The sequence below is a fragment of the Salarias fasciatus genome, chromosome 20, assembly GCF_902148845.1.
Source record: "Salarias fasciatus chromosome 20, fSalaFa1.1, whole genome shotgun sequence".
NCBI classification, from domain to species: domain Eukaryota; kingdom Metazoa; phylum Chordata; class Actinopteri; order Blenniiformes; family Blenniidae; genus Salarias; species Salarias fasciatus.
Window position 1 is genome coordinate 26,239,914 of NC_043764.1, and position 26,678 is coordinate 26,266,591.

Here is a 26,678-nt window from a genome sequence, read left to right on the forward strand (position 1 = left end):
AGAGCATTTTCAGAAAGTGTTGTTTTTGACAATTAATAAGATGGCAGAATCGGACCATTTTCAAAAAGTTGCGTTTCTGGTGGCTCTGAACTCCACTGATGTGTAAACTAACTCCCAAAATGGAAGTTTGTGTTTTCGCTTGAAATATTTGGCTTATAAACAGGGTCACGATTTATGGTTCGAAAAATTTAAACTCAGTTGTTTTGATATCTTTGACACAGAAAGAAAAATTAATCAAAATTTAATCTGTTTATAAAAAATCAGCAGTAAATTTAATAATGGAGTGTTTGAAGAGGAACTTCCTTCTTTAGGAACTTGAACAATCTGGTCCTTTATACTTCGTCTTTTTTTAATAAATTCAGGTGACAATAAGATGATTGTAGTTCTTCTCCTTGGATTTGTGTTTGGAGGCGATGGATGCCCCTTGGATCCGTCCTCTCCTTCCTCTTATTATGGGATGTCGGCGCTGCTCATGGCGAACGTGCGTCCCCTCTCGCTCCGCTCCCCTCAGCCAATCAGCTCGCTCCGCTGCCGCGCCGCTTCCGGGTTCAGTCCTCTTATCATCCCAGCCGGAGCGTCACGAGCGCCCACTCTGCTGCCCGCAAGAGACAGAGAGACGCACCGAGCCTGCACACACACCGGAAAGGTAACGGCAACTCCCTATTTCTCCTTTTTCCCTTTTTTACTCTTTAATCCTGCGTCAGACGTGAATATTCGACATTCGACAGATTTATTCCGTCGCCGGGTGAATCATTCTGAGTCTATTTCCTGTTTAATGTGCTGCGTTTCACCCGTCACGAACACCCCGTGTCTTGTCATGGAGTTAAAAATCAAATCCAAATCACAGTTACAGCTGCACTTCGGATTTGTGGCTTGAAGGATGGAGTTTTTCGGAGCCCCCCTCTGTCTATTTTTAACCGTCAGCTGTCTAAATGTCTGTCCATTTAGAGGTGTGTGTGTGAGCGTGTGTGTGTGTGTGTGAGAGAGAGAGAGAAAATATGGCGTCAAGTTGCAGACAGTATCTTTTCCATTTGCTTTCTTACTGCACTTTTTGTCCTTTGAATCATGGCTGCAGCTTGCTCATGCTCACACACGAGTGTGTGTGTGCGTGTGCGTGTACGTGCGCTACCAGTTGCTTGCAGCAGACAGGGAGGTGTGTCCACCATGAAGGAAAATTACTGTGCAGCTCCACTATGAGAGCTGCTTGAGTCATATCCATCTCACCTCTGTCAGACTGCAGCCTTCTCCTGGGGCCAGCCCCTCTTCAGATCTTTACATCCATTTTAATCTTTTCGTGGAAATGATTTGACAGCAGTGACTCGCCGGTGGTCTCCCACACACTCCGACACAGGCTTTAATCCCACCCTACATCTATAGTCCGGCCTGGGCAGATCCAGTGTCAATCCTGGATAATTTATTCATTTGTTGGGTGCCATTTTGTGCTTCCATTTTGCCTGCATGCTCTCCAGTGTTTGCAGTAATCTGACACTGAGCTGAAAAGCAGAAGGAGTCCAGAAATCCACAGGCCCGCCGAGGAGGCGGGATGAGTGTGCATGTTTAACCTGTAGATCATATTCTCAATTAATTGGGACAGAAAATACTCCTGAACTATTAGCAAAACATATTTAATGTTTAGCCAGCAGTCCAGTTGATGGCAAAAGATCATTTTCCAGGTTAAACCAGCCTTGAAAAAGGAATCTGATAAGGCCCATACCAAGATACCAAAAGACAAGGAAGTGTTTGACTGTTTTTACTAAAAAAAAAAAAAGAAAAAGAAGAAGAAGTCAAGTCTTCGGAGTCGTCTTACCTCTTCTCAGAAGCTCCTTGTAGATACTTTATCCTTTAGTTTTGCTGTTGCTGTGCTCCAGTGTAGATGTACAGGCTGTTCCTGGAGTTCATCCACCTCTTGAGAGTGGCCTAAACCATGGCGTATTTGGGGCAGAAACAGATCAATAACGCTGCGGGCGTCATGGCCAGTCGGTCATGCGTTAAACTGTCTCTGACCTCCACTGCTCAGATAAAAACGAACGCTGCGTGAGATTACGCCGTTTGTCCAAAAACAAACCAAACATGTGGCAACATTGTCACACAGGTTGACTTTTTCCTCTTGCTATCGGGGGGGCTGTTACTTCACTGTTTGCTCGTTGAACCGTTTTGCAACCATATTTTTTTGTGCAGTCTGATAGATTAAGCAAACCAAGTGGACCTGCAGAGGTTTTTATTGTGCTGCAGAGGCCACGCCCTCCTGTGACGCAACGTCTCGGCTGGCCCGGCCAGCCTACGCCACTCCCCTCAGGTGGCTTCCACCACTTTATATGCGAGTTTAGTCCAGGTTCAGAACTGCTCAGCCTCCTGAACTCCGGCGTCCCGGCAGCGCTGGTCCTCCGTGTTGACCTCTCGTCTCTGTTCCACCTGCAGATCCAGAACCATGTCCATCCTGAAGATCCACGCTCGTGAGATTTTTGACTCCCGTGGTAACCCCACCGTGGAGGTCGACCTGTACACCAAGAAAGGTATCGTTTGATGAATTCTCTTTCTCTCCTTCCTGTCTTCATCTGTTGCATACTTACCATCTAGAAAGTGGATCAGCTGCGGTGCTCGAAGTTTCTCCACTTTTCTCCCCATTGAATCAAGGATTTGATGAGATTAGGATGCACATCCTGTAAAGTCTCCTGAGATTAAACTACAGTTTCGCATTTGTTTTATGCCGTTGTTGTGAATGTTGGTGCAACAAGTCATTTTCAGCCATCCATGCTTTTTAAACATGCTGTCATTGTCGGCTGCCCCGCAGTCAGAACTTGATATTTCAGCCAAACCGTTTATAACGTAATGGATATTGGGTTTAAAAAATAGCCTGCGTACTGGACTGGTCAAGCTGCTGTACTCACTTGGCTTCCCTGCATGCATATCGGATGGTGGCTGTGTGAAAATAGCCCCTGTAACGCCACACTGCCCGTTACTGTAATGATTCCTGTTGGGGAATGCAAAGAGCTCATACAGTAGGCTCCTCTAATGAACCCTGAAGGTTCCATGCAGAGCTGACGTCCACTTTCCTCCACAATTTATCCACTTCTTCCACACATGTTTACAACTGAGAATCAGTTTATTCAGTTAACTGAGAGCCTGGCACCGATTGAATCTCTTCGGAGAGCTTTTCTGCTCTGAGAGTCTGAAAGAAAAGACTGGCTCGACCCAGTGAAACGGCACAGGAATGTTAATGAAGCAACCTGAATGAGCACTGACATGGAAGTGCGTGAAATCACTTGCTCGGGTTTGGATGGGTGCTCCAGTTTACTGTAAATGGCACCCTTGTTCTTTTTTTTGACACAATTCCCTTTTAAGTCCACAGCTGAGCTGCGACAGTCTCCTCTGCAGAGGCTGGAGCGAGCGTGCTGCAGCCAGAGCACGTCTCTCCTGGTTACTGTGTCGTGTGCATGTCCTGTTACGTAACCGGCTTCAAGGGCACGTTAGAAAACCCACTACGCTCAGAGAAATGATGTCATTTTAGCTGCTGTAGTGATCTGGAGACTCTTCCTGCTGCAGCAGGAGCACAGTGTGGAGCAGTTTGTAGTATATTTCCATCTGAGGTCTGGTTTCTCTGGATTTTTTCCAGAAAATAGGCAGACGGTGTTTGTGCCAGGTGATGTCTTGATGCAGATGATGAGTTAAGCCGGTGCTTAGGTGTGTGTGTGTGTGTGTGTCCTCCTGCCCTAAGCTCTAAATCCCCTCAGACTCACACCATCGCTGCCGCTCCACCGAGCAAACTCAATGAATTTTTTTTTTTAATCCAAAATGGCTCTCCTTTCTCATGTGTGGGCGTGGCTTGACATCCTGCCACGGATTCTCCGCACATGCTCAGTTGGCAGCCGGTCGTCTCCCGTTATATCACAGCCTTCTGCAGCACGACCGGCTCCCTGCATGCTTTGTCTCCATCCCTGCATGCTGAGCATCACACACACAGCCAGCAGCCCCTCCTGTACATAATGTCCTCACACACACACACACACACACACACTCATGATGTGTGTTGTATAAACCTCGCATAAAAACCAGACTAAGAGTTATTGCATCGATGGATATGGCAGCATTGATTTATCAAACTGCAGTCGCCTCTCTGTTATATGAAATGGCACAAATGCAACGTGTCCCGTGTGTGTCCCAGGCCTGTTCAGAGCTGCAGTCCCCAGCGGCGCCTCCACCGGCATCTACGAGGCCCTGGAGCTCCGCGACAATGACAAGACACGCTACATGGGCAAAGGTAAGAACACCCCACCTCCTCCACCTTCCATCATTTCATCATTTCGCTCCTGTTCGACGCCCTCCCATCTTCTTCATGTCCGGTTCCTCCTTCTCTCTTGCTGTTAGGAGTCAAAAGAGCTGTTAAATATATAAATGAGTTCTTGGCCCCTGCTTTGTGTAACCAGGTAAATGGAGTGTGTCTCTGTCTCACTGCAGCATGGAGAATGAGCGTGCCTTTGGAAACTAACCGCGTCGGGCGCTAACAGATGTTCACAGATTTACTCGTTGATCTTGATAAAGTACTGACCCATCGGGTGCTCTGTGGTCATCTGTGTGGCCTGATCTGCATGCTCTCCTCTGTCCCGGTCAGTCATGGTCTGCTTGTCCCTTGCAGGTGTCTCAAAAGCAGTTGATCATATCAATAAAACAATTGCACCTGCACTGGTTAACAAGGTAGGACCACTTATTGTTTGACTAATATTACAGAGTGTCATGTATGTAATTTACATGATGAGTTTCTTGAACTTGTCCGGGAGACATCATAGGAGTTCATTTTTAAACAGACTGGTAATCACACAGTTGACACAGTCTTTTTCCTGATTGGTTTTCATAGGTTTTTTATTTGTTGTAATGATCAGTTAACCAGAATAATTCTTACTGGGCTTCGACTGAGCTTTGTGGTTTGATTCTAACATGCTGTGATTAACATTATTGTAGTGTATGGAGTGTATTGAGCCAAACTGATGAGTAAAAATTGAATTATGTTGAATTTGTCTTTGTTTTTTTTTAATTGAAATGTTCTATTAACCTGGTCATGTTTGTGATTCAGGATGTGAACGTGACTGAACAGGAGAAGATCGACAAGCTGATGCTGGACATGGATGGCACAGAGAACAAGTGTAAGTTACTCTTTTTATAAACACTGTGTTCTGCGTACTGTAGCCTGAGGGACCGAGCTCGCTGTGCACACATGCTCCAGTTAATGACTGTCTAAACATGTTGGCATGTAGCAGAGGGCATGCAGGCACACAGCAGACAACTTATAGTTTGCTTTGTCTCCACCTTCAGCTAAGTTTGGTGCCAATGCCATCCTGGGTGTCTCTCTGGCTGTGTGCAAGGCCGGTGCCGCCGAGAAGGGCGTTCCTCTCTACCGCCACATTGCTGACCTGGCTGGAAACCCTGAAGTCATTCTTCCAGTCCCGGTGAGCATTAGCAGTGCGCTTCCCGTCAGCTCTTTAGATGTTCCGGACATCATCCGGCCATCCTAACGGTCCGATTCCCTCCCACCCCACCGTCAGGCCTTCAATGTCATCAACGGCGGCTCCCATGCAGGCAACAAGCTGGCCATGCAGGAGTTCATGATCCTGCCCGTCGGCGCCAGCAGCTTCAAGGAGGCCATGCGCATCGGCGCCGAGGTGTACCACAACCTGAAGAACGTCATCAAGGAGAAGTACGGCAAGGACGCCACCAACGTCGGGGACGAGGGAGGCTTCGCCCCCAACATCCTGGAGAACAAGGAAGGTAGGAGGAAACGTCCTGGAGACGGATCGGAAGCAAAAGGCTTGTGTGTCCAGCTGTGACTCCAGTGTCGGCTCATTGTACTGATATGACGGAAGCACCAGCGGTGTGGAGTCTCCTCTGTCCAGGTTTTTCTCACTGTTTGCATGTTGTCTTCGTCAGCTCTGGAGCTGCTGAAGAACGCCATCGGCAAGGCCGGCTACACCGACAAGATCGTCATCGGCATGGACGTGGCCGCCTCCGAGTTCTACAAGGGTGGAAAGTACGACCTGGACTTCAAGTCCCCCGACGACCCCAGCCGCTACATCTCCTCTGACAAGCTCGGCGATCTGTACAAGAGCTTCGTGAAAGATTACCCCGGTGAGGTTTTAACACGGACTCCATCGGGCCTCTGGTTAGAGATTTCTTAGAATCATGGACATAGTTTGGGAGAAAAATCTAAACAGTTGGTTTTACCTCGGTTAATAAATAAACATAGAAGCTGCAGGTGTTTGCATTGATCATAAAATTACAAATGACATGCAGTAGGATTAATTGTGTATCGGTTTCTGCAAAGTTCAGGCTTTGTCTTCACTTTGAGCTGTGCAGCCTTCAGTAAAAACCTCTGAATGCATTCCATACTTTATGGTTGAGCTGTTTAGTTTGCTCATGCTGCCCCCATGTGGCCAAACGGTGAATCTGCTGCAGTACATGTTCCTGAAATGCAGCTGAACTTCAACACGGCTTCATTCCTGCCCCTCCTCTGTGCAGTGGTGTCCATCGAGGACCCCTTCGACCAGGACGACTGGGAGGCGTGGACCAAATTCACAGCCACCACCAGCATCCAGGTGGTGGGAGACGACCTGACGGTCACCAACCCCAAGCGCATCTCCAAGGCCGTGGACGAGAAGTCCTGCAACTGCCTGCTGCTGAAAGTCAACCAGATCGGCTCCGTCACAGAGTCCCTGCAGGCGTGAGTGTTGGTCCAAAATGGCAGATAAACAACCCCACCAGCTTGCGGGGTTTAATCCGGCTTCTCTCTCCACAGCTGCAAGTTGGCCCAGAGCAACGGCTGGGGCGTGATGGTCAGCCATCGCTCCGGGGAGACGGAGGACACCTTCATCGCCGACCTGGTGGTCGGTCTCTGCACCGGACAGGTAGAGGAAATCTGAAAAAGTTCCAGAATGTGACCGCTGGAGCTTCCAGACTTACCGAGTTCCTTGTCCTTCCAGATCAAGACGGGCGCCCCCTGCCGATCCGAGCGTCTGGCCAAGTACAACCAGCTGCTCAGGTGAGTCCTCCCTTCAAACGCCGCCCGCGCCGCCTCACGTCTTCACGGCCGCTCCGGTCTCACGCCCCGCCCCGACCCGCCCCGACCCGCCCCGCCCTGTCTGTGTTTCAGGATTGAAGAGGAGCTCGGGGCCAAAGCCCGCTTCGCCGGTCAGAACTTCAGGCACCCCATCTAAGCCGGTGTCCTGCCTGGGCCTCCGTGTGTTCATCGCTCATAAATAACCCCACACACACACACGTATACGCCACGCTAGGTCGCCCGCCCCGTCTGGAGAGAAGTTGAAGAGATCTCCGCTGAATTTCAAGGTCCAACTCTGCGGCGTGTCGACGTGTCGACGCGGCGGCGCGTCCGGCCGCGGCCGCAGTTCAGCTCATTCTCAAACCGTGCTTTAACTTCCTGAATTGTTCTCGGTCCCCGTGTCTCGTGTCTGTGTGAGAGGTTTTCTTTCAGCTTCATGTGAGTTGTTGTGATTCTGGTCCTACTGAGTATTCGAGCTACTGTAACCTCGGTGCGGCCCTGCCTCCGGCAGCGGTGAGAGCACTGCGTGTGCAATGTGTCGCATCTGAAAAGGTCTTGTGTTGCTGTAAGCGTTGGCCGAAATAAATACTATAGTTTGAGATGCTGCGTGGCTCTTTTTCTTTTTTTTTTTCTCCCCTTTAAATGCTGTGCCTTTACCTTCAGACTTTCAAGTGGAAGAGATTCAAAGCTTGGAATTAAATTAATTCTTGATAAAAGAATTATGACACTCCAAAAAATGTGAATTAAATAAAAACCTTTTCCTTGAGGGAAACACATTTTCACCATGAACCTACGTGACCCTTCACCAGGAAATTCATAACAAACAGTGAAATCCAGTTTCTTTGTTCTCTGAGGATACAATGCATTCAGCTCCAGTTTTGTCCTTGAAGCCTTTCTCTATGTAACTCTCTTGGTCCACTTTTATTTTTTATAAATTCATCTTTCTCTAGCCTGATGCCATTGTTTTTCTCCCTCTGCAGACTTTGCCAATTTAGCTTTGTGTTAAATACTGCAGACACCTTTTAAAATAGTCAAATGGCACAGTTTCAGTGTGAATGCTTACACTTGGTATAGCTTTGAGACAAAAATGCTGACTCATGTTAAAAGACATTTTAAAAACAAAAAACTGTACCCCTTAAAATCAAGCGTCTCAAAAGGCATTAGAGTTAATCTCACCTCACTTTGAGGAAGAGCGGGATACACCTGGACAGGTGTGTTGAACCCACAACATCTGTCATATTGAGAAGAAAGTGCTAACCACTACTCCACCTTGTATTATATTTACCATGATTCCAGCAGATTTGACCTGCTGCTGCACCACAGACGCTTTCAAATAACTCTGCTTGATCATAAACTAGCTTTCAAACACCTGAAGGATCATGTCCCATTAACAATTCATAGTTCTCTTGCAGAGAGAGTGAGAGTGGCCACAGTGTGTGTTTGTGTGTGTGTGATGTAATCTGAGAGCCACTGAGAAGCAGGAACAGGAGCTCTGAGCCGTGGGACGCCATTCCCGTCCCTCCCCTGGGTAACGGGATCGGCGGGCCCTCTCTGCGGCGAGGCCTGCCAGGATAAATGAGGAGCCATTCAGCGGCAGGATGGTACCTCGGGGGATTGCCAGCTGGGTTCGTGCCACACCAATTTAGTTAGTGTGAGCCCTGCCTGAACCTGCCTCTATTGTTTAGCCGTCACCAAGGAGATGTATCACAAATCGGTGGGACAAAGAGGCGAGCCGCCACACAGAGCCGAGCGTGACAGCCGCTGCAGGTTGATGACACCGGCTGCAGTCTGTCTCGCTCTCAAACAGCACCACTTCACATTATTCCAGACGAAAATAATCCTCTGAATCAGTCACACTGCAGGCCGCTTCACGCTGAGAAGGCCGTGTCCATCACTCTCCCTTTGTTTCTGTGGGATTTGCGCCATCTAGTGGTCAGGTGTGTACAGTGCAGCTTCGAGGATTTTTTTTTTTTACTCTCTTTTCTTTGTCTTTGTAAATGAATTCAGACAGTGCAGATTATGAATTATATGTGGAATTGAATTCTTAATCCGATTAAAAATGACATATTTTCCTTTATTGATGACAAAAAAATTCATTAAGTATTTTAAGTGTCACTTGCCACCAGAGATGTTGCACAATGCTGAAGTCTGTCGCTTTGTGTGTGTATACATTCTCTTTCTTTATTATTGAAAAACGTACATTTAATTTAAATTTACTGTTTAGAACACCAGATGCAAACGTGCAAAATGCTCCAAATCAATCATATATTGGCTGTGATTTCTTAACAGTAGAAAACACCTTTTGAAATTCTCCAGATTATTCTGTTCTATTCTATTCTATTCTATTCTATTCTATTCTATTCTATTCTATTCTACTGCCATTAAAAAATGTGTTTGTATAGTCGAAGTCTCTGTCCATCATTTATGATGTTGTATCCAATGTAGGGTCAGGTCACACACACTGGAACACGCCATGCCTTGAACCACAGATATTCCCACTGTGATCCATAAGTGTAAACCACGACTCCACTGTGTAGCCCTCGATGTTATTGTACTATATTCTATTCTATTCTATTCTATTCTATTCTATTCTATTCTATTCTAGTCTAAATCTTTTATTCATTTTCATATCTAACTGAATGTAATTCACATTGATCTACTTTTCATTCCGAGATAATAACATGTAAAACTGCTATGATAAAACAAAGAATGGAAGAGGGTTAGTTTGATTCAAACTACTGTATTCTGTTTCATTCTTTTTTTATTTTATGTTTCTTATACTATTTCCATTCTACATGTGTATAATGTTTCTGACCCTGGAATTCTTCTGGGGTCATGTATGTGTGTGTGTGTGTGTGTGTGTGTGTGTGTGTGTGTGTGTGTGTGTGTGTGTGTGTGTGTGTGTGTGTGTGTGTGTGTGTGTTGATGTTCCCAGCTCTGGCCAGTGGGTGACGATATTTTACCGGTTGAACTTTGAGAACCCCCCCAACTGTTTCTCACCCAAGATGAAGAAGGATGCTGTCATGCTGAGTGCCTCTCGCACGCACACACTGACACGCGCGCACACACTGACTGGCCCGAGCATCCCGGCACCGATTACTCCCTCCTTATCCTCCAGTCCATCACTCATGTCGGGGCTGCATGAGCGGCTGTAGCTCCAGAAGAGCGGCTCTGTCCAGATTTACAGGTGGCTCTGCAGCCGCTCCGCTCTCTGCTGCTGGCGGCTAACTAACGCTGGCTAATTGCCCCTGCTGCTGCTGCTGCTGCCCCTGCTGCTGCTGCTGCTATTGTTTGCTGTTGCAGTCCCTCATCAAACACACCACAGATGTTGTAGACCGAGCTCCTTAAGGTAAGCCGCCTCCATTCCTCCTCTTTTTCGCCTTCTGACGAGGGAGAAGTGGCAGTTATTCCACGGGATAGTTTGAATGTTAGCTGGCTAACGCCACTGACTAGCACTGATTGGGAGCAGTCTAATGCCTGGACGCGAACAGTCGTTGACGCCGGTGAACACCGGGTTCCTGTTGTGGTCTGTATTTTGACGAAACGGTTTGTTTTGTGATCAGGCAGGGAGCCTCACGCGAACCCCACACGGACACGACCCCCCCCCTTCTGTTTGCAACGATGTCTTTGCTCTCCAGGAAGTAGCCTGAGCCCACTCAGCTATTGTCATTAGCTCCAGGAAACGTTAGCCGTGAAGCTAACTCTCAGTCTTTGTGCTGTGATTGTTGTTGTTCTTATCTCAGTTTGTGGGTGAATATGGACGTTTTCTGGAGTGATCTAAAACCAGAAAAAGTGACTACTATTGGGCTTTGCTTGTGGGAACAACGAGGCAGTGCTGTAAGATGTTCCTAGAAGAAATCTGTCAACAAATACTCTTCAGATCTGATCATGTGGAAAAAGTGGCTGCATGATGGATGTTTGCAGGGTTTATTTATACTTGTATCCAGAGAAAATGTACCACGAGATTAGAATGAAGTTTTCATGAATTGCAAGTTTTGAGGATAGTAAACAGAGCATTCAGTGGCAGTATTTGGCAGCAGGGATTGTTGCATAATCTGCCCTTTAAAAATAGGATTCCCAAGGTGGTCTGTGTCCATTGTGATGAGTGTAACTTTAAAAGGCAAAGCTGTGACTTCTTTTCATTGAGTGCTCATGACTCACTCCTCACTGCCTCTGTTGGTGCCGTAACTAATGAACATACACAATGCCCAGTGATCAAACGCTTGCTTCACTTCTTAAATGTCAGGCTATTTTCAGTGCACTCAAAGAATTGTAGTTTAATGTTCACAACAAAGCCTGCGTTTTCTCAGCTCGTCGACGTGCCACACCGTGGATCAGGACGTCTTCTGTTAAATTACCTCTCATCCTGACAGCTCTGGTTTACACGATGTCTTTAATGCTGCAGCTTTTGGTACTTTGACGTCTGTCCGATCTGCCACCTGTTTCAGCCTCTGCCATGTTTTCACAACATGACAGTGAGGGCACGAACCCGATGTCTGACTGATCTGAACCCGTTTTAATTATGTGTGGATTGTGTTTGTCTGTGTTTTAAGCATCACTCATGCATGCCAGAAACATGTATTTATCTTCAGGCCCCCGTTACACAACATTTCAAATGAAAACGCATCGTTTTTGTGTGTTTTCGTTTCAGAAAATTTTTGTGTTTACAAGGCGACATATTGAAAGCTGTTTGTTTTTGGGAGCTGTCATTCGTAGCGGCTCCAAGCACTGTTGTCTTGTAAGGGAACCCTCAAAACGCTGCAAAGGTTTTACATTCTCACTTGAAATCACTGCTGTGAAAATGGGACAAGAGTCAGAGGGGTCTGGAGGATCCTGTTTCCCATCGAGTCATGACCAAACGACAAAGCAGTTCTTGCTGAATTTGCTCTAGTCTTGACGTGATCATTATGAACTACACACAACAACCTGCTAGCTGTCAAATAGAAACCCTCCAACTCCGTGGCATCAAACCCAGAGTCCACTCCTGCAGCTGTGAGAAATTCTGACATTAACTGCAGTATATTAGTACAGCCACCGGGGGCGCACTTTAGTCTGTGTCATGTGGTGAGTTAGTCGAGCGGATCAGGATTACTATTGTAGATCTGCGTCTAGATTAGAGATCGTTTCCAGATTTTGACAAGTTACTCTGTGCAAATCGCGAAAGCACATGCTGACCTGAGGCAGAACGCTGCTGAAGCTGCAGTTCTTCTGCTCAGATTTGAGATTCGTCATGTGTTGGAAAAGGAGAGATCATTAAATAGTAGTAATTCTTTTGTGAGTACATGGAAACGAAAATGCAAAGAATGAAGCGTTTTCTCTTGAAACATTGTCATGTAAACGGAGCCTGAGTTTGACACCCATGCTGCAGCCAGAACAAGAAGCGTGTTCTCTGCTTTTGGAACCCAGCTGATAACAATCTTATCTCATAATGTGAATGTGAACGATATCAAGAAATCTGTGCAGACATGATTTACTGCTTTATATGAGATTCGAATGGGTACAGTACGTTAGGAGGAAAAGTAGACCTTGATCAGTGTGTGTGTGTGTTGTGTTAATGGCACTTCAAGCAGCTCTGTGCTTGTGATTTAGATTTCCCTTTAACTAGCACTCAGCCTGTGAACTCGCTCCGCTCGGGTACAGAGGTCTGCCATTACAGGCTCGATGTTGATTACTACTTTAGCGCTGCTCTGACTAAATAGCACCTTAATGTTTGGTTGGTGTGATTCCTTCTTTTTTGCTCCTTTACAATTAGCCAAGAGGATGAATTAGAAATGCTTAGCGCAGAGCACCGGCGGTGTTTGTGTCTTTCATGCCATCCGCGGAGCCGCTCTGTGTTGGAGAGGTTTTATAGTGTTTCAATTTGTGCGGGATCTCAAGAGCAGCAGTGGGTAAAATTACTTTGAGTCACATATCCAGTGACACACCCCATCCATCGAATGTTAATCTAGCCGGGTGTCTGTAGTAGCAGCAGAGTAATGATAAGAGAAGTGTAATAATCCTGCTATTTTCCTTTAATGACTAATACGCGTTTGAGTAATGGCAGCTCCCAGTGAGAAATAAGTGGCAAAGGTCAGACAATGTTGAGGAAAATCCCTCTTTGCTGTGCTCTGACACCTCTTTGTTGGATGATTCGCCAACACACACACACACACACACACACACACACGCACACACACTCACTCGCTCTGGAATTCAGTGTTTACATGCTGCGCTCAAACGGCATCTTGCTGTTTTCCACCTCCACGTTGTCACCGCGTCTTTCCTCCGCCATGAATTGTAATGAAAGATGATTCTCCTTTCATAAAAGCCCTGGCGCTGCTGCCTCGTGCGCGCCGCAGCAGACAGGAGGGGCTGTAAGCTGTCATCAGTGCGGCCAGCCTGTGTTTTAAAAGAGGCAATTCACTTTCAGCAAGGCCATTGTGTTTTTAGAGAGAGGTGATTAGGCTGACTTATTGTTTTGTTCAGCCCGGGCTCACTCTGCCATTTCATATACAGTCTGAGAATACACTCACATGTCTGCTTTCCAACAGTCATCAAGCGTCACCTTTACAATCCAGAAAGTGTGTTTTCCAACGGGCGAGTTTCTCCATCCGATGCACCTCTTCCCTCCATCAGCTCCGTGTGAGATATCTGGCTGTTACATAGAAAATTAATGCCCTGAACAAAGGAGCAATGTTCACTCAAAGACCTCTTGATGGGCCATTCAAGTGCTGTATATTCATTAAAAATAACAATCTGTCAGCACTTACTGACAGCACGCACAACAAGCCAAGCTCTCTTTATTGTTCTCCGAAGATGTTTTTCAGTTCCCGTGCCAAGAGCCGGGTAATTGGCTGTAGCAAAGCCTTGCATGTGTTGTTTTAAGATATTGGACTGACACACACAGGGCAACACACCCTCCTTCCTCCTCCTCCTCCTCCTCCTCCTCCTCCTCTTGGCTTCTCCCAGCAAGTCAGAGGAGGAAAGATGCTGGATGTGTTTTGTGTTCTCTGACAGCTTCCCTTCACCTCTCATAAGAGGAGATCCAAGCATGCTGCATCATATCTCATCTTTGTTTGATTCGGGCCTGGCTTTGCAGCTCCGCAATTGTGCCAGGGAGATGGTATCGGCAAACGCTGCTCGTGTTAACAATCGGGAGCTGTCTTGCTCCATGCTGCCGGTGGTATTTGATGTACTGGATGTGATCAGATCTGCTCAGCCGCGGTGCAGTCGGCCTCACTTCATCTTGCAAACGCCGCCCGTGTCTTGTTGGCGTGCTTTGGCGTGGACTCGCATCCCAACTAACAAGACTCATTGTGTTTTTGTGTTTTATTTATTTATTTTTTTTGGGCCAGTGTCTCTGCAGGTCTGGGTACACACACACTCACACACGCACTGTTGTTGAGTATTGTGTGTTTCAACTCACATGCTGATTGTGCTTAGGAGACAATTTGGCGAGCGTTTGCAGTAAATGCACGAAGCCTTTGTGACGAGGATGAAAGCCGAACCGAATTTAGTTTTTTTTTGTTTTTTTTTTAATTGAAATATAGAAGGAGAGCCGCATGTTTCTTTTTCTTTGTGCCGCTCGCTAATCATCAGGATGCAGGTCATTCTTCAGTGTTTTGGCATGCTATGCTAATAATAGCACTCAGTCAATTACAGTGCCACAACGCATGAATTGAGAGTTCAAGGCAGGGAGGAAAAAAAAAACAGTCAGCCATTTGCCATCTCAGTGAAAGAGGAAAATGAAATGGTGTAGGATCAGCTGGCTGGCCCCTTGAGGAGGAGAGAAAGGGGGGAGGGGGTGAGGAATAGGACTGCGTTGCTGTGTGTGTGTGTGTCTGTGTGTCAGTGCTGATTAGGTAAGAGATTGCCTCATGTAATGACACGGCATGGCGCTAGCGGTGCAGAAACACAAACAATGCATAGCAGTGTTTTAGTGCGTGCGCGCGCCCCGCGGCCGCCCGCCTGGAGGTGTTTATATAGACGTATATGCTCTCCCTCCAATATTTCAACATCCTCGGATACTTCCCTTTCCTCGGTGACACACACGTTTAGAAGCCAGCAGCCTCCCCCTCTGTGCAGGCACTCTTCTCTCTAACACAGATGAAAGATGGAGGTGATTAAAGGGAAGAGAGCACAATGGATCCTGTGTAGGTTTCTATCAGCGCTGTAGTTACTATTGATGTTCAGCATTAATATAAAGCTCTCAACTCGGATTGCGTGTTTGGGTTATTCTGTGTCTCCGTTGACTTTACAGTTTAAATGTGACCGTGAGCGGTTCACAGCCCCGGATCGACCTGCACAGGAAGCAGGCTGTGGTGAGTCAAGTTAGTAACTGACAAAAGATGTGACCAAAAAAAAAAAACAAAAAAACAGAAGAGCTCAAATTTAACGGTTCAGTGAAGCCATGGCTGCTACCTGTTCTGCAGAAACTGTGCAACATCACCATTCAGCCTGAATCTGCACTGAACAATATTGAATATTTTTCCAATTAGCTACATATGAAAGTGACCTGGAATTCAATTTGTCCTGTTCAGTTTATCATTTAAAAAAAAAAAAAAAAGAAGTCATATATTCATCATATGCAGGCAACAAATGTCTGATTGCAGCACATTCGTTTGCATATTTAATGTAAGTGTAAGAGACGTGTTATATAATCCAAAACATCAGATTAAAGAACTGCCTTTTATTTTTGTGTCTTTACAGAATTTTGATGTGAACATGTTTTTGGGATGTGTTGCAATGAGTGGCCAGAGCTTTCTTTTTTACTCAATTTAAGATTTTAGCTTTAACAGTCTATTTACACGTCATCTTTTGAAGCGAAAACACACTTTTGTTTTTGTTTTCTTTTGAGAAAAGTCTTGCGTTTACACGGCAATGCTCTAAGAACAATGTCTGTTTTCATGGCAGAAATGCTGAAAGTAAAGTAGTTAACATGTCTGGCCACTAGTGGGTGCTGTTGGTTGTTTTTGTGATGAACAGATACACAGATATGTCATGTAAGCAGACCCTCAAAACGCAACACAAGTTTAGCGTTTTCTTTAGAACGCGTCATGTAAACGAGATTCATTGTAGTCTCTCTTCTTCTCGGCTCGTCTCTCCTTGAAGCCAAACAACCAGCAGAAAAACAGATCTTTCAATAGAGCCGAGTTGCCCATGCGCAGCGTCAGATCCTCGTAATTTGACGCTGGAAGCGAGATGATGGTTCATGTTATGTTCCCTCTTGTCATGGTTCGGGGTTTTCTCTCCATGTGTTGAACCTATTACACACGAAATGTTGGCCGTGCTTGGACTCATTAGCTTGTCTAATAATAGTGGCGCTTCGGGCTGATCTCCACTGCGCCGCATCGCAGATAAAATGATACCAAAGTGTAGAAAAGCCGCCGTGTTCCTCGGTGACAGTGATTAAAGGAAACGGCCACTTCATTGGAGATATCTGCGAGCCACCTTGATTAGCAAGTCTAAAGCAGGCAGTTGATTGAATTGATTACTTTATGGAGCGATGTGCCAATAAGTGCTGTCTATTTTCCAGACAAACATGTCTCTGTCATTAATTGAAGTGGCTGTAATGGCTTGTTACCTTGTGTTTTTCTCCACCATATTTGGCTGGCATCACATTGATTTTCAGCATCGCGGACGAGGCAGATCAAGCATACGTTGTTTTATTTTTGTTGTAAAGCAACATGCTAGTAGTTTGTGGCTCCTGTGACTCATCCAGATATTGTGCTTCTCGCTGTGTGTGTGCACACGAGGCGGGGTCCACAGAGACCTGAGACTGATGCTTTAATAGAGACGGCGTGCGGGTCCACGCTGAGCTCCAGGGCTCACGCGGCCGTGAGGAAACGACCCCGGCGACATTGTGGCTCTCCGCAGGCTCCTCTGGTAAACGGCGTCCTTGCTCGCCCTTGCGGGTTAGGCACACCTTTTGAGCCCGCTGAACTTTGGGGCTGGATCGACTGGGTTTAAGGATGGACGTCTTGTCTCTGCGCCCCAGTTCCAGGAGCCGGCGCAGAGAAAATGAGTTCTGAGGATTGGGTTTAGATTTGCCACTGTAGCACTTCCACTCTGATACACTCTAGCTACCATCAGGGGAAGGCTGTCAGAGAGAGAGAGAGAGAGAGAGAGAGAGGGAGGGAGAAAACAGCGAAGCACAGCAGTGCTATCTAATAGATCAATTTGTAATAAATCTGTTGCCTCAAGCTGTTGTTGTTCGCTTCTACTCAGTAAAAGGTGTCTGCGTTTCTCAGGCAAGAAAATGCTTGTCAGGCCGGGCATACAGAGCTATCAGTGAATGAAACGCGCCCCAAGCACAGTAAATCATTTTCTCTGTGCTCAGTTTACATAGGTCGGACGCTCCGCTCGCCCATCCACGCATTCCATTGGTCAGAAACGGGGCTTATAGCCAATCAATAAGGCCGTGCGCCAACACCAGGAAGTAGCTCTCCCCTCACATTAAATTTCCCCGTTATCCAATATGAGCCATTAATCATGATGAAGCGGCTATTGATTAGGCCATCAGCCCAGGCCGGTCAATTTATTTGCCAAGAGTCGCTTCACAAAGCGGGGATCTGCTGAAGACGCGGCGCTTCACAGAAACCAAGTGGCAGAATTAAAATGGCCCCATTATGATGACAACAGTTTGATCTTTAAGGTAACAAAAGAGCAGGCCTCTATGGAGGCCACATGGGACCTCCGCTGCTCCTCCTCCACTAGCAGCCATATGGACCGTACTAATTGTGTTTTACGCCAACCATTTTCACAGATCCATCGGGGACTTGTGGAAGTGCTGTAGCTATAATGTCACCAGCAGTGGGCTGGCTCATGAAAGAAACATTAGCGAGCGAGATGAGAAGACAGGAAGGCAATACACTGCGAGTCAACACAATTATTGATTTTATTCAAATGGAATCTCTGCCTCTCTGTTCCGAAATCTGATGTCTGCTCCCTTTTAAAGTCTGATTTCTATTATTTCCTCTGCCGGTTGTAGCTATTGTGTGAGAGTAGCTTTCAGTTTGAATTCACATGAATTGTAATTTTTGATCCGACGGCGGGATGTGAAGCTGCGACTCCTTTCTGCGATTGTCCTTTTGACGTAACCCTTCTGACCAGCGGCCAAACGGGCGGGCGGAGGAAATCCTATTCCGTCTGTTTTGTTTTGTGACAGCACAACGCCGGGGTCTGAATGCTGAATGTAAATGTGACATTCACAGTGTTTGCTTTGCCCTTCAGGCCAGGGATTGGATGTAAAGTGTTTGAAGTGCTAAGTGTGACTGAGGCAGATCAGTGTGTGTTTTAACGTGTTTATAATATGCAATCATGAAAAGGGCACATCTATGGAAATTAAATCCCGTGAAGGGAGGGGAGGGGAGGGGCTCTGGAGTGGCGCCGGTAGAGAGGGGGGGGGGGGGGGGGGGGGGGGGGGGGGGGGGTAAAAAGACTGTGTGTTTCATTGTGTCCCCTCTAACAGTTTTCTTGTAATTATTGAAATTGATGTTTGCTGCGGAGCTGTAAATCTGCAAGATCTCCCGTTAATAAAGCAGCAGAGGCGGCCCCGGCGTTAGGCTGGGAAATAAAAGGCAATCAAGCCTCCAACATCCTGTCCCTCGCACCAAAATGAAGCAGCAGAAAGCCTAATTAACTGAGAGGATGAGCAGCTCTTACTCCGGTGCCTGGATGGTTGATGCCAGAGCTAGCTGCTGTACTCTTAATGAAGACGCTCTGCTCGGTTCTCCCCCCTCCCTCTGCCTTCCAGCCCTCTCTATCTGTCTCTGGCTTTATTCAGGTATTATTCCCCTCAGCTCCTCTCCTCCTCCTCCTCCTCCTCCTCCTCCTCCTCCTCCTCCCTCTGGCGTGTGAAGTTGTGGATGTGGGTACTGATGGGGCGGGAGAAGCTTCGTGTCCTGGAGGTGTCTGGAAGTCCTGGAGGAACTCCGGAGCTCCACGCCGGCCTCCGTGACGGTTATTGCCGCTCATGTAAAGCGAAGCGAGAGAGACACCGCATTGATCTCGTCCCATTGATTTCATAGATCCTCTTTATGACGACAATACACTTGTCTTTGTGTGTCATCTTCAAGTGCTCTTTTTCAAATCATCGCCGTGGCGAATTACGGCTGTCATCAGCCGCCCATATTCAAACGGCGGTGTGGCATCGTTTTGTGGAGTTGAAAGTCGGGTTAAATCTTGTTTTGTGCCGTCTGATATTTGTTTGTGCTCACAACGCAGGCTTTGAACTTGACATTCAGTATCATCTGGTTGCTTTAGAGTGAACCCAAACCGCTCGACTTTAAAGGCCCGCGGAGCAGCTGTAATGCAGAATAAGATGTGCTCGCTGAAGTGACTGCCGTGTTCTTCGCGTCTTTGTTGTCGTGGAGGAGCGAGTGATCATTGATTGTTTGAAACCCGAGCTCGCGTCAGCTCACAGCCAGCTGCTCCTCACTATTTACCTGTAAACCCGTCACCCCCGCCTTCCCTCCTCTTCCCTTTGCTTTGTCTGTACATGGTCGTGGAGCTTGTCCTCTGCCCCCCCCCACCCTCACTTTCCAAAAAAAAAAAAAAGCCTCTTTGTTGTACCAAGAGCAGCCTGAAGGCCTCCAGGGAAGAACAAATAGTAGCCAGGTGAGGCTGAACCGCTCCGTCGTTCTATCTTTCTCTCCTGTGAACACTCTGACCGACAAGTTCCAGACACTCAAATCGACTCGGCATAGGGTTCACTCACTTAGGCACCGTTTATCGTTTTTGTGTTTTCGTATCGGAAACGTTTCGCATGTACACGACAACGTTTTGAAAATGATGTCTGTTTACATAAAGACGGCAGAAAGGCTGAAAACGATGCAGTTTTCTTTTTGTATCATTATTAATAGGTGCTTTTTTTTTAAATGAAATCATACACAAGCAAAGAACATTACGCTAAAAGCATCGTAATGTTAGTACCTGGACATTCATATTGACAGATGACCAAGTTGGATTGTTATTATGGTGACTGTCAACTGTCAAACCACCAAATTCAGGAGAATCTTTATTCCATTCTGGCCCAACTGACCACTACCAACCTCTCACTCTCACACTGCGTTCACCCAGACTTCCTGGTGTTCCCTCACTGCCTCCTATCCAGGCTCTACCTTGAGATCTGACGGGATCGAGCATCAGCAAGGCGGTGTGCTCTGATTTCGCTTTTTCATTTTCGATACCGACCCCGATGCTTTGACCTTGAGTGCCAGTTGATCGTACCAATCTGATTCGGTGATCGACTTAAAAAGCTTTATAGGGGGATAAGATAGGCGTATAACATGATTTTTTTTAAACGATTAAATAGATTTTTTTCCATTTATTTTTGAGATTAATTTCCAAGTTTGTGAACACTGTAACCAATTGATTTTCTGATGTAAAACATAGCTACACACACACCTATATATATTATTTTTCAAAATAAATGATTATATGTCACATATTGGAATGTTTTATTACCGTTTAGCCTACTCTCAATATTAGAATACTCTAAACCATGTGTCCTGTATAATACACACGTATGACATTTACACACACACACACACTTAAAAAAAAAAATGGTGAAAATCAGTTTAGTATTCAGCAAGTAACGATAGATTAAATGCGCTGACAGTTCATTGTGCCTGCCAAACGGATGTAGACTAAGGAGAGTGGATGACTGGACCAAGATGGCGGCCCCACTGCTCATCAGCGCCAGTAGATAGTAGCAGTCTATGTGGCGTCTACTCTTCAGATACCTCTGTTCCTCGCGACACAACAGAAATGGACATGCTCGTAATTTGCTATGATTGTTTGGTCAGGTCAGTGATTGTGATGCGTCTGTGTGTCAGTATAGAACTGCAACACATAGAAAATGTTCTAATCCTTCACAATCTAATGTTGCACACCCCTACTTTACCTCTAGCAAAGATCCGCGGGACTGCCACCGCCTCATTTTCACCGCCTTCATTTGGCGTGACCGACCAAACAGATGAGCCCCGTCCAGCCTCCCCAGAAATATTCCTCTGGATTTCCACATCAGTGGGACGCCGCCGATGACAACTTGATTAAGTGCTTGTCACATCTCAAATAATTCCAACTGGATGGGTCCCGTCAGCCGCGCTCCATCTTGATTTGCTCTGGTTAATTTTAAAGCGCCGTGATTGGCGGGCGAGATGGTTCGGTGCCATTCCCGCGAATCTCTCATCAAGGTGGAGGGATGTTTTGTTTGCGCTCACATTTGGTGATTGTGATTGAGTGCGAGGAGGACGCCGTCGGAGTTTCAGCCTTCTCCTCTTTTATTCCTGGCACAAAGCGAACGATCCGCTCGGCACAAAGCCAGGCAGAGGTAGCAGGAAGGCGGCGTGCGGCTGGCGAACATGCACCACCATGCATGCACAGAGCACAGAAACAACACCCCCCCCCCCCCCCCCCCCCCCCCAAAAAAAAAAAAAAAAAAAAAAAATCACATAACAGCAGGAGTTTAAATTTTCCCTCCTCGGTGTGAGAGCTTTGTCAAAGTGAGGAGAATCACCTCCACCTCCGTCAAACCTCTTTTTTTTTTTCCTGGAAGCAGCAGTCCTCCCTTTCTTCCGCTAATTTCTCTGTATTTAGCACTCAGCCTTTTTCCTCTAATCAGCAACAGGGTTGTGAAAATCTCTACATGAAACAATGCTGCTTTATTTCTTCTTCCTCTCTTTTCTTGTGTCTGAGTGTTTTTTTTTTTTCCCTGCCTGTGTAGCTGCTGCTATGAAGAGGATGACAACAGGCAGAGGAAACTAAAAGGACACGTTGTCTTTACACCCACCCCTCCTCCCCGTTTCTTTCTCTTTTTCGCTTTTCTCTTTATCACGCTACCTTGCGAAGGCAGCTTGCTTACATTACACGGGGCTGGTCCACCTCGTATTTGCTGTCTCAGTGAGATAAAGACGATGAAAGTGAGAAATACGTGTGACATTCTCCAGGAATTTGAGCTCAGGAATGTGGGTGTACGTGTGCACGGTATGCATGTCAGAATGGAGGTTGTGCGAGTTTGGGTTTTGGAAGCGAACGGCGCTTCACGAGGCGGCGGGATCGACGGGCGCTTTTTTTTTTTTTTTTTTTTAATTGTTTGCGACACGTGAAATGAGAAACAATAATGTGTGACTACTGAAGGACCCCGGAGATTACAATCTGCCGGGCTGCTTAGAGTGTCAGGGAGATGCATTACCACATCTCTGTTTCCCTCCCTGCCCTCTGAGCCATAAACCACTCGCAAGCATTTAGCCAGCAGTGATTTCTCCTCTGTTCACCTCCTCGCCCTGCTCCTGATCCCGCGGAGCCGACGCTCGAGAGAGGGAAAAAAAAGGAAAAAAACCTCCCAGGCTTCTTGAGCGAATCCTCTAATGTGTGTGTGTGTGTGTGTGTGTGTGTGTCTCTCCTTGCAGCCTCGGTTCTCAGCAAATATCTGCAGCACCACCTGATTTGACTTGGTAATGGGGCATTGATGAGTCTTGGGGGAAATCGGAACAGAAGCACAAAAACCGTACAACAAAAACCCACCACTGTGAGGCGGCAGTAAAGACAGCAGCGGCTCTCTCAATAGCAATTGACAAAACTAGAAGCGGGGCGGGGGTGAGGTAGAAAAAAAGAAAAAAAGAAAAATTAAATGAAGATATAGCTGTCCTCTGTTGATGCCTTTGGCTGCCTGCGATTCCTGAAGGAGGGGGGAGACGGGCTTCAACACAATCTATGTTTTCTCTGTCTTGAAAAAGCGGTTTCTCTCAGCAGAACGGTAGATTATTTACATCTTTAGCAGAGCTCATTGCTCTCAGAATACTTAGTTCAGCGTGGAGGACATAAAAGGTAGCCAAGCCAGGAGTAGTAGGGGAGATAAAAGCCGGATCGCTTAAGCACTCTCTGTTATTTGAAGCACATTTCTATTGCTGTTGATGTAGCCACTACTCTAATAATTCATCTATCCTAGGTTTTTTTTTTTTCTCTCCCTCTTTTTTTTTTTTTTTCCCATCACGGTCACGCTCGCGCATGTGCACGCCCGCCCACACACAATAACTCCTCACAAACACAAATTCCCCTCGCTGGCAGGGGTAGACCCCTTTTAATATAAAACAAGCAATTCAAAGATGAAATGCTCATCATTCTGCCGTCTCACCACGGCCATCCAGCAGATGAGGAGCGCCGCCAACAAAAAGCAGGGGCTGCCTGCCTTCCTCCCTCTCCCTCCACTGTCTATGTTATCACTCCAGCTACTGCCGCAATTAATATTAATGTGCTTTAAAGCACGCTCCAGCAGCCCCGCTCCATTCTCTCTCTCTCTCTCTCGCTCGATGTGTGTGTACGTGCGTGTCTTTGTGTGCATACGTGTGTGTTTGTGACTCGGGAAGGGAAGAGAGCAATAAAGCCAGCAGGGGGATAAGAATCCAGGCAGGATATGACAGTCCTCATGTCAGCTGTCGCAGAGCCGGACGGATATGTGGATAAAGACGAGGGATGAGGCTGAATCCCAAACGCAGCCGAACATCCAGGTAGCGCCGCTCGCAGGTGGAAGCTCCCAGCATCCTCGGCGGACGGGCCACTGCCTGTTTATTTAGTCATGTTGTAATAATGCTTGACCTTTTCTTTCAAGTCCACGGCCTGACCTTTAGCACCTTTACTCCTCTGCAAATCAGTGTGTGTATGTGTGCGTGTGTGTGTCTTTGATAACTGCACACACTCACACACACACACGGAGTGAGTGAGAGAGAGAGAGAGAGGAGCACCTCCTTTGCAGGGAGCTTCATGGTCTGCCAACTCCAGGAGTGGATTGTTCCAAATTAGTATGCATTAGGTGGTTAGTGCAAAGCATTTAATTATGCGAGATGGCACTAAACTGTCTATGTTATGATTAGCCCAACACGTTACAACCCTAATCTCTTCATTTTTTTTTCTCCCCCCCCCCACCTCTGTCTCTCCATGGTTGAGAGGAAGGTACAGCGCGGGGGTGGGTTGGCTGATGGGGGGGATATGAAGGACTTAAGGCTGCGATTTTTAAAGCCTGTCTTAAAACAAAGCGCTAAGTTTAGCCACTTTCTTTTTATAGTTACTCTCTGTTTTATCCTGGACGGCTCCCTGTGGAGGAGGAAATGTTGTGCTTGTTGTGTGAATTTTTTTTTTTTTTTTTCCTTCCCTGCTTAATCTTATTTGTTTCGCTGTCCTCTGGGTTGCATACGGAGTTGCAGATTTGATGCATATTGTTGAAGATTGCTTCTTAAATGTAATTAATTTCATTAAAAAAAAAAAAAAAAAAGCTTTCGCTTTGCCTGTGTGACCTCTCCACTTCACCTCCAGAACCTCTTCGTATCATTCTGCTGTATTAGAGGACGGAAATGAGATTTTCTCTACCTGCTTGAAACGAGCATTGACAAAAAAAGAAGAAGCTTCATAAATGTGACATTAATCCAGTGCTTGTGATGTTTGACTTCCACTTGCGCGGAGCCGATTAGCAGTGTTGGAGAGGTGCTGTGAGGACGGAGAAGCTCTGCCTGTCTCCAGTTTCAGCTAACAGCAACTGACAAGGATCAAGTGCAGAGAAAAGAAAATGCGTAGCTTGTGTCATTTATCCATCAGCTGAGCCAAAGTGAGAGCGAAGGGGAAGTTGTGCCGCAGCTCGCAGTTACGTAACCCTCATGTGCATAAATATGGTAATTGAGGGAGGTTGTAATATTTGTAGAACATAGGTATTTTTCAAGATCCGAATCTTCAGTCGGGTGCCAAATCCGCCGCTCTGAATCGTTGTGATTAATAAGTCAGTTGCTGCCAATAGAAGGTATCAATCCTCTGAGCTCAGCAGGGAACAAAAGGAGGTAAAATTTCCACTGAACAGGCTGTAAGTTTGAAAGATGTCGACTTGATTTACCTTTGTGAGCCACTGAATGAACCCCGGACTCATTTCAGAGTGCCTTTTCCTCCTGAATGTATCACAGCCTCGCGGTGTGTGTGGGACGACATAGTGCGTGTGTGTGTGTGCATGCTTACAGCTTCACTCACATATGCACAATTGCTTCTTCTTCTTTTTTTTTCATGTCCGATGTGAATAATTCTGTCTTTGAAGAAGTGCTAGCATATTCCCATTAGATGTTACAAGTATCCTCTGAATCTGTGCCGCCTAATGTTTTCTCCCTAGAAGGAGTTTGGTATTTTCTTGTCTCCCCTCCTTCACCCCCCCCCCCCCCCCCCCACCTCCCCCTCCCCCTCCCCGTTTGCCCCCAGATACTTTGTCAGACGATATTGAATCAAGTCGCTTCCTTTTATGTTGGTATGTGCACATCCCCGCTCTCGTGTTTTCACTGAGCCACTTTTCACGGCAGGCAGAGGTTGTTTTTTTTTTTTTTTTTTTCCTTCCCCTTTTCTTTTTTGTTTTTTTCTCTGTGAATCCCGGGCAGCGGTGGCAGAAGCAGAGTCGGGAGCGAGCCAGGCAGCAGTGGGTCGCTGCAGCGGAGCCCCGGCAGCTCCCCGGAGGAGCCCATTATACAGCAGAGATATCAAACCATGAATCATTTACGCCAGTCCTCCCATCCCCTCCCTCCTCCATGCCGCTGCACACCGTCCCGACGCCCGGCCCGGCCCGGCTCGCGTCCATCTACATTTTCATTCAGTGAATGCTACATCTCATAATCACGGGCTGCAGTAATTAAAATATTATTGATCATTTCCATGTGTTCGTGCTTTCTGCTTCACACCAGATCATTTTTGTCACCGATACTGGTTTAGAAAAAAAAAAAAAAAACAGAAGCAGCGGTCCCTGTGGGAGCAGCAGGCGGTGATTTATTTAGCCTGACGGTGTGATATGTTTCCTCCTGTTTAGTCGTTTGAGGAGTAGCGGCGGTAATATGACTTGGGTGGGGTTTGTGGGCTCTTCTCATTGTGCGGGACGGCGCTGGAGTGTTTCCCCCCCCCCCGTGTCGGTGTGTTTTCTGCGTAAAAAGGTGGAGGGACACGGAGGTTAATGTGCTGGAAAAGAGTGATTTAGTTCAGCGGTCGTGTCTGCATCTGTCACCCTGACAAGCTGTGCGGCGTTGAATAAAGGAGAGCGCGAGGGAACCCGGCTCGCCGGCGGTTTGTGCTGCTGCTTCAAGCAGCCGTTTGATATCAACCTAATCAGCTTCACCCCTTTACCAAAGATCAAGACGGTTGAAGTCACTGCAAATAAGTGCGTGTCTCTCCCGCCTGGCTCCATCTGTTTGCCCCTCCTCTGCTCTGCTGTCATTTCTCCTGGTCATTTTCTCTCCTCTTGTCTCTTTATCGCCGTGCTCTCTTTCCCCCCGCCTCACTCAGGAGTGCTCTTCAATTTCTCTGTAAATATCGCAATTACCGAAGAGAAACAAAGCGCCGGCGTCTCCACTTGGGCGTTCGTGGAGCCATTTTGTGCCTGATTTAATAACGCACCTCTTTTTTTTTTTTTTTTTTTTTTTTTTTTGGTTTAGCACCACGTCCCCGCAAACTGTACGTATTTACACGTATAAGGTCCAAACGGTAATTAATAATCTCACTTAGAAAACAAAGAATATTAACACTCCAGTTAATTTCTTTCTCATTCACAGTTTCTGCTTGTTTTGACAAAAAAAACAAAAAAAGGAACCAAGCTAGCAGCATCATAGTGGTGCTCGTGATTAGCAGGAAATAAAGATGT

The 26,678-nt window shown here is 46.7% G+C and overlaps 2 protein-coding genes across 5 annotated transcripts in view; both read left to right on the plus strand.

Annotated features, from left to right (window-relative positions):
- The first annotated feature begins 511 nt into the window (after window positions 1-511).
- On the plus strand, window positions 512-7,644 carry eno1a (enolase 1a, (alpha)). Its single transcript, XM_030118416.1, has 12 exons — window positions 512-646; window positions 2,419-2,513; window positions 4,163-4,258; window positions 4,634-4,692; window positions 5,069-5,138; window positions 5,308-5,441; window positions 5,538-5,760; window positions 5,920-6,117; window positions 6,508-6,709; window positions 6,785-6,893; window positions 6,969-7,027; window positions 7,139-7,644. The coding sequence occupies exons 2-12, from the start codon at window positions 2,429-2,431 to the stop codon at window positions 7,200-7,202; spliced, it is 1,299 nt and encodes a 432-aa protein (XP_029974276.1). The 5' UTR covers window positions 512-646; window positions 2,419-2,428; the 3' UTR covers window positions 7,203-7,644.
- Window positions 7,645-10,074: 2,430 nt separating this feature from the next.
- The window catches only part of rerea (arginine-glutamic acid dipeptide (RE) repeats a), a 120,956-nt gene continuing 104,352 nt past the window's right edge, over window positions 10,075-26,678 (plus strand). For all 4 annotated transcript variants that reach the window (XM_030118716.1, XM_030118715.1, XM_030118718.1 and 1 more), the window contains exon 1: window positions 10,075-10,394. The gene's annotated coding sequence lies outside the window, so the exon portion shown is untranslated. The remainder of the gene's footprint in view (window positions 10,395-26,678) is intronic.

What these genes read in the sequence shown, in the direction of transcription:
- eno1a (XM_030118416.1), top strand. Translation starts at nt 2,429, where the DNA reads ATGTCCATCCTGAAGATCCACGCTCGTGAGATTTTTGACTCCCGTGGT. An exon ending in CACCTGCACTGGTTAACAAG is followed by an intron (nt 4,693 to 5,068) that starts GTAGGACCACTT and finishes TTTGTGATTCAG; the next exon opens with GATGTGAACGTGACTGAACA. An exon ending in CATCCTGGAGAACAAGGAAG is followed by an intron (nt 5,761 to 5,919) that starts GTAGGAGGAAAC and finishes TGTCTTCGTCAG; the next exon opens with CTCTGGAGCTGCTGAAGAAC.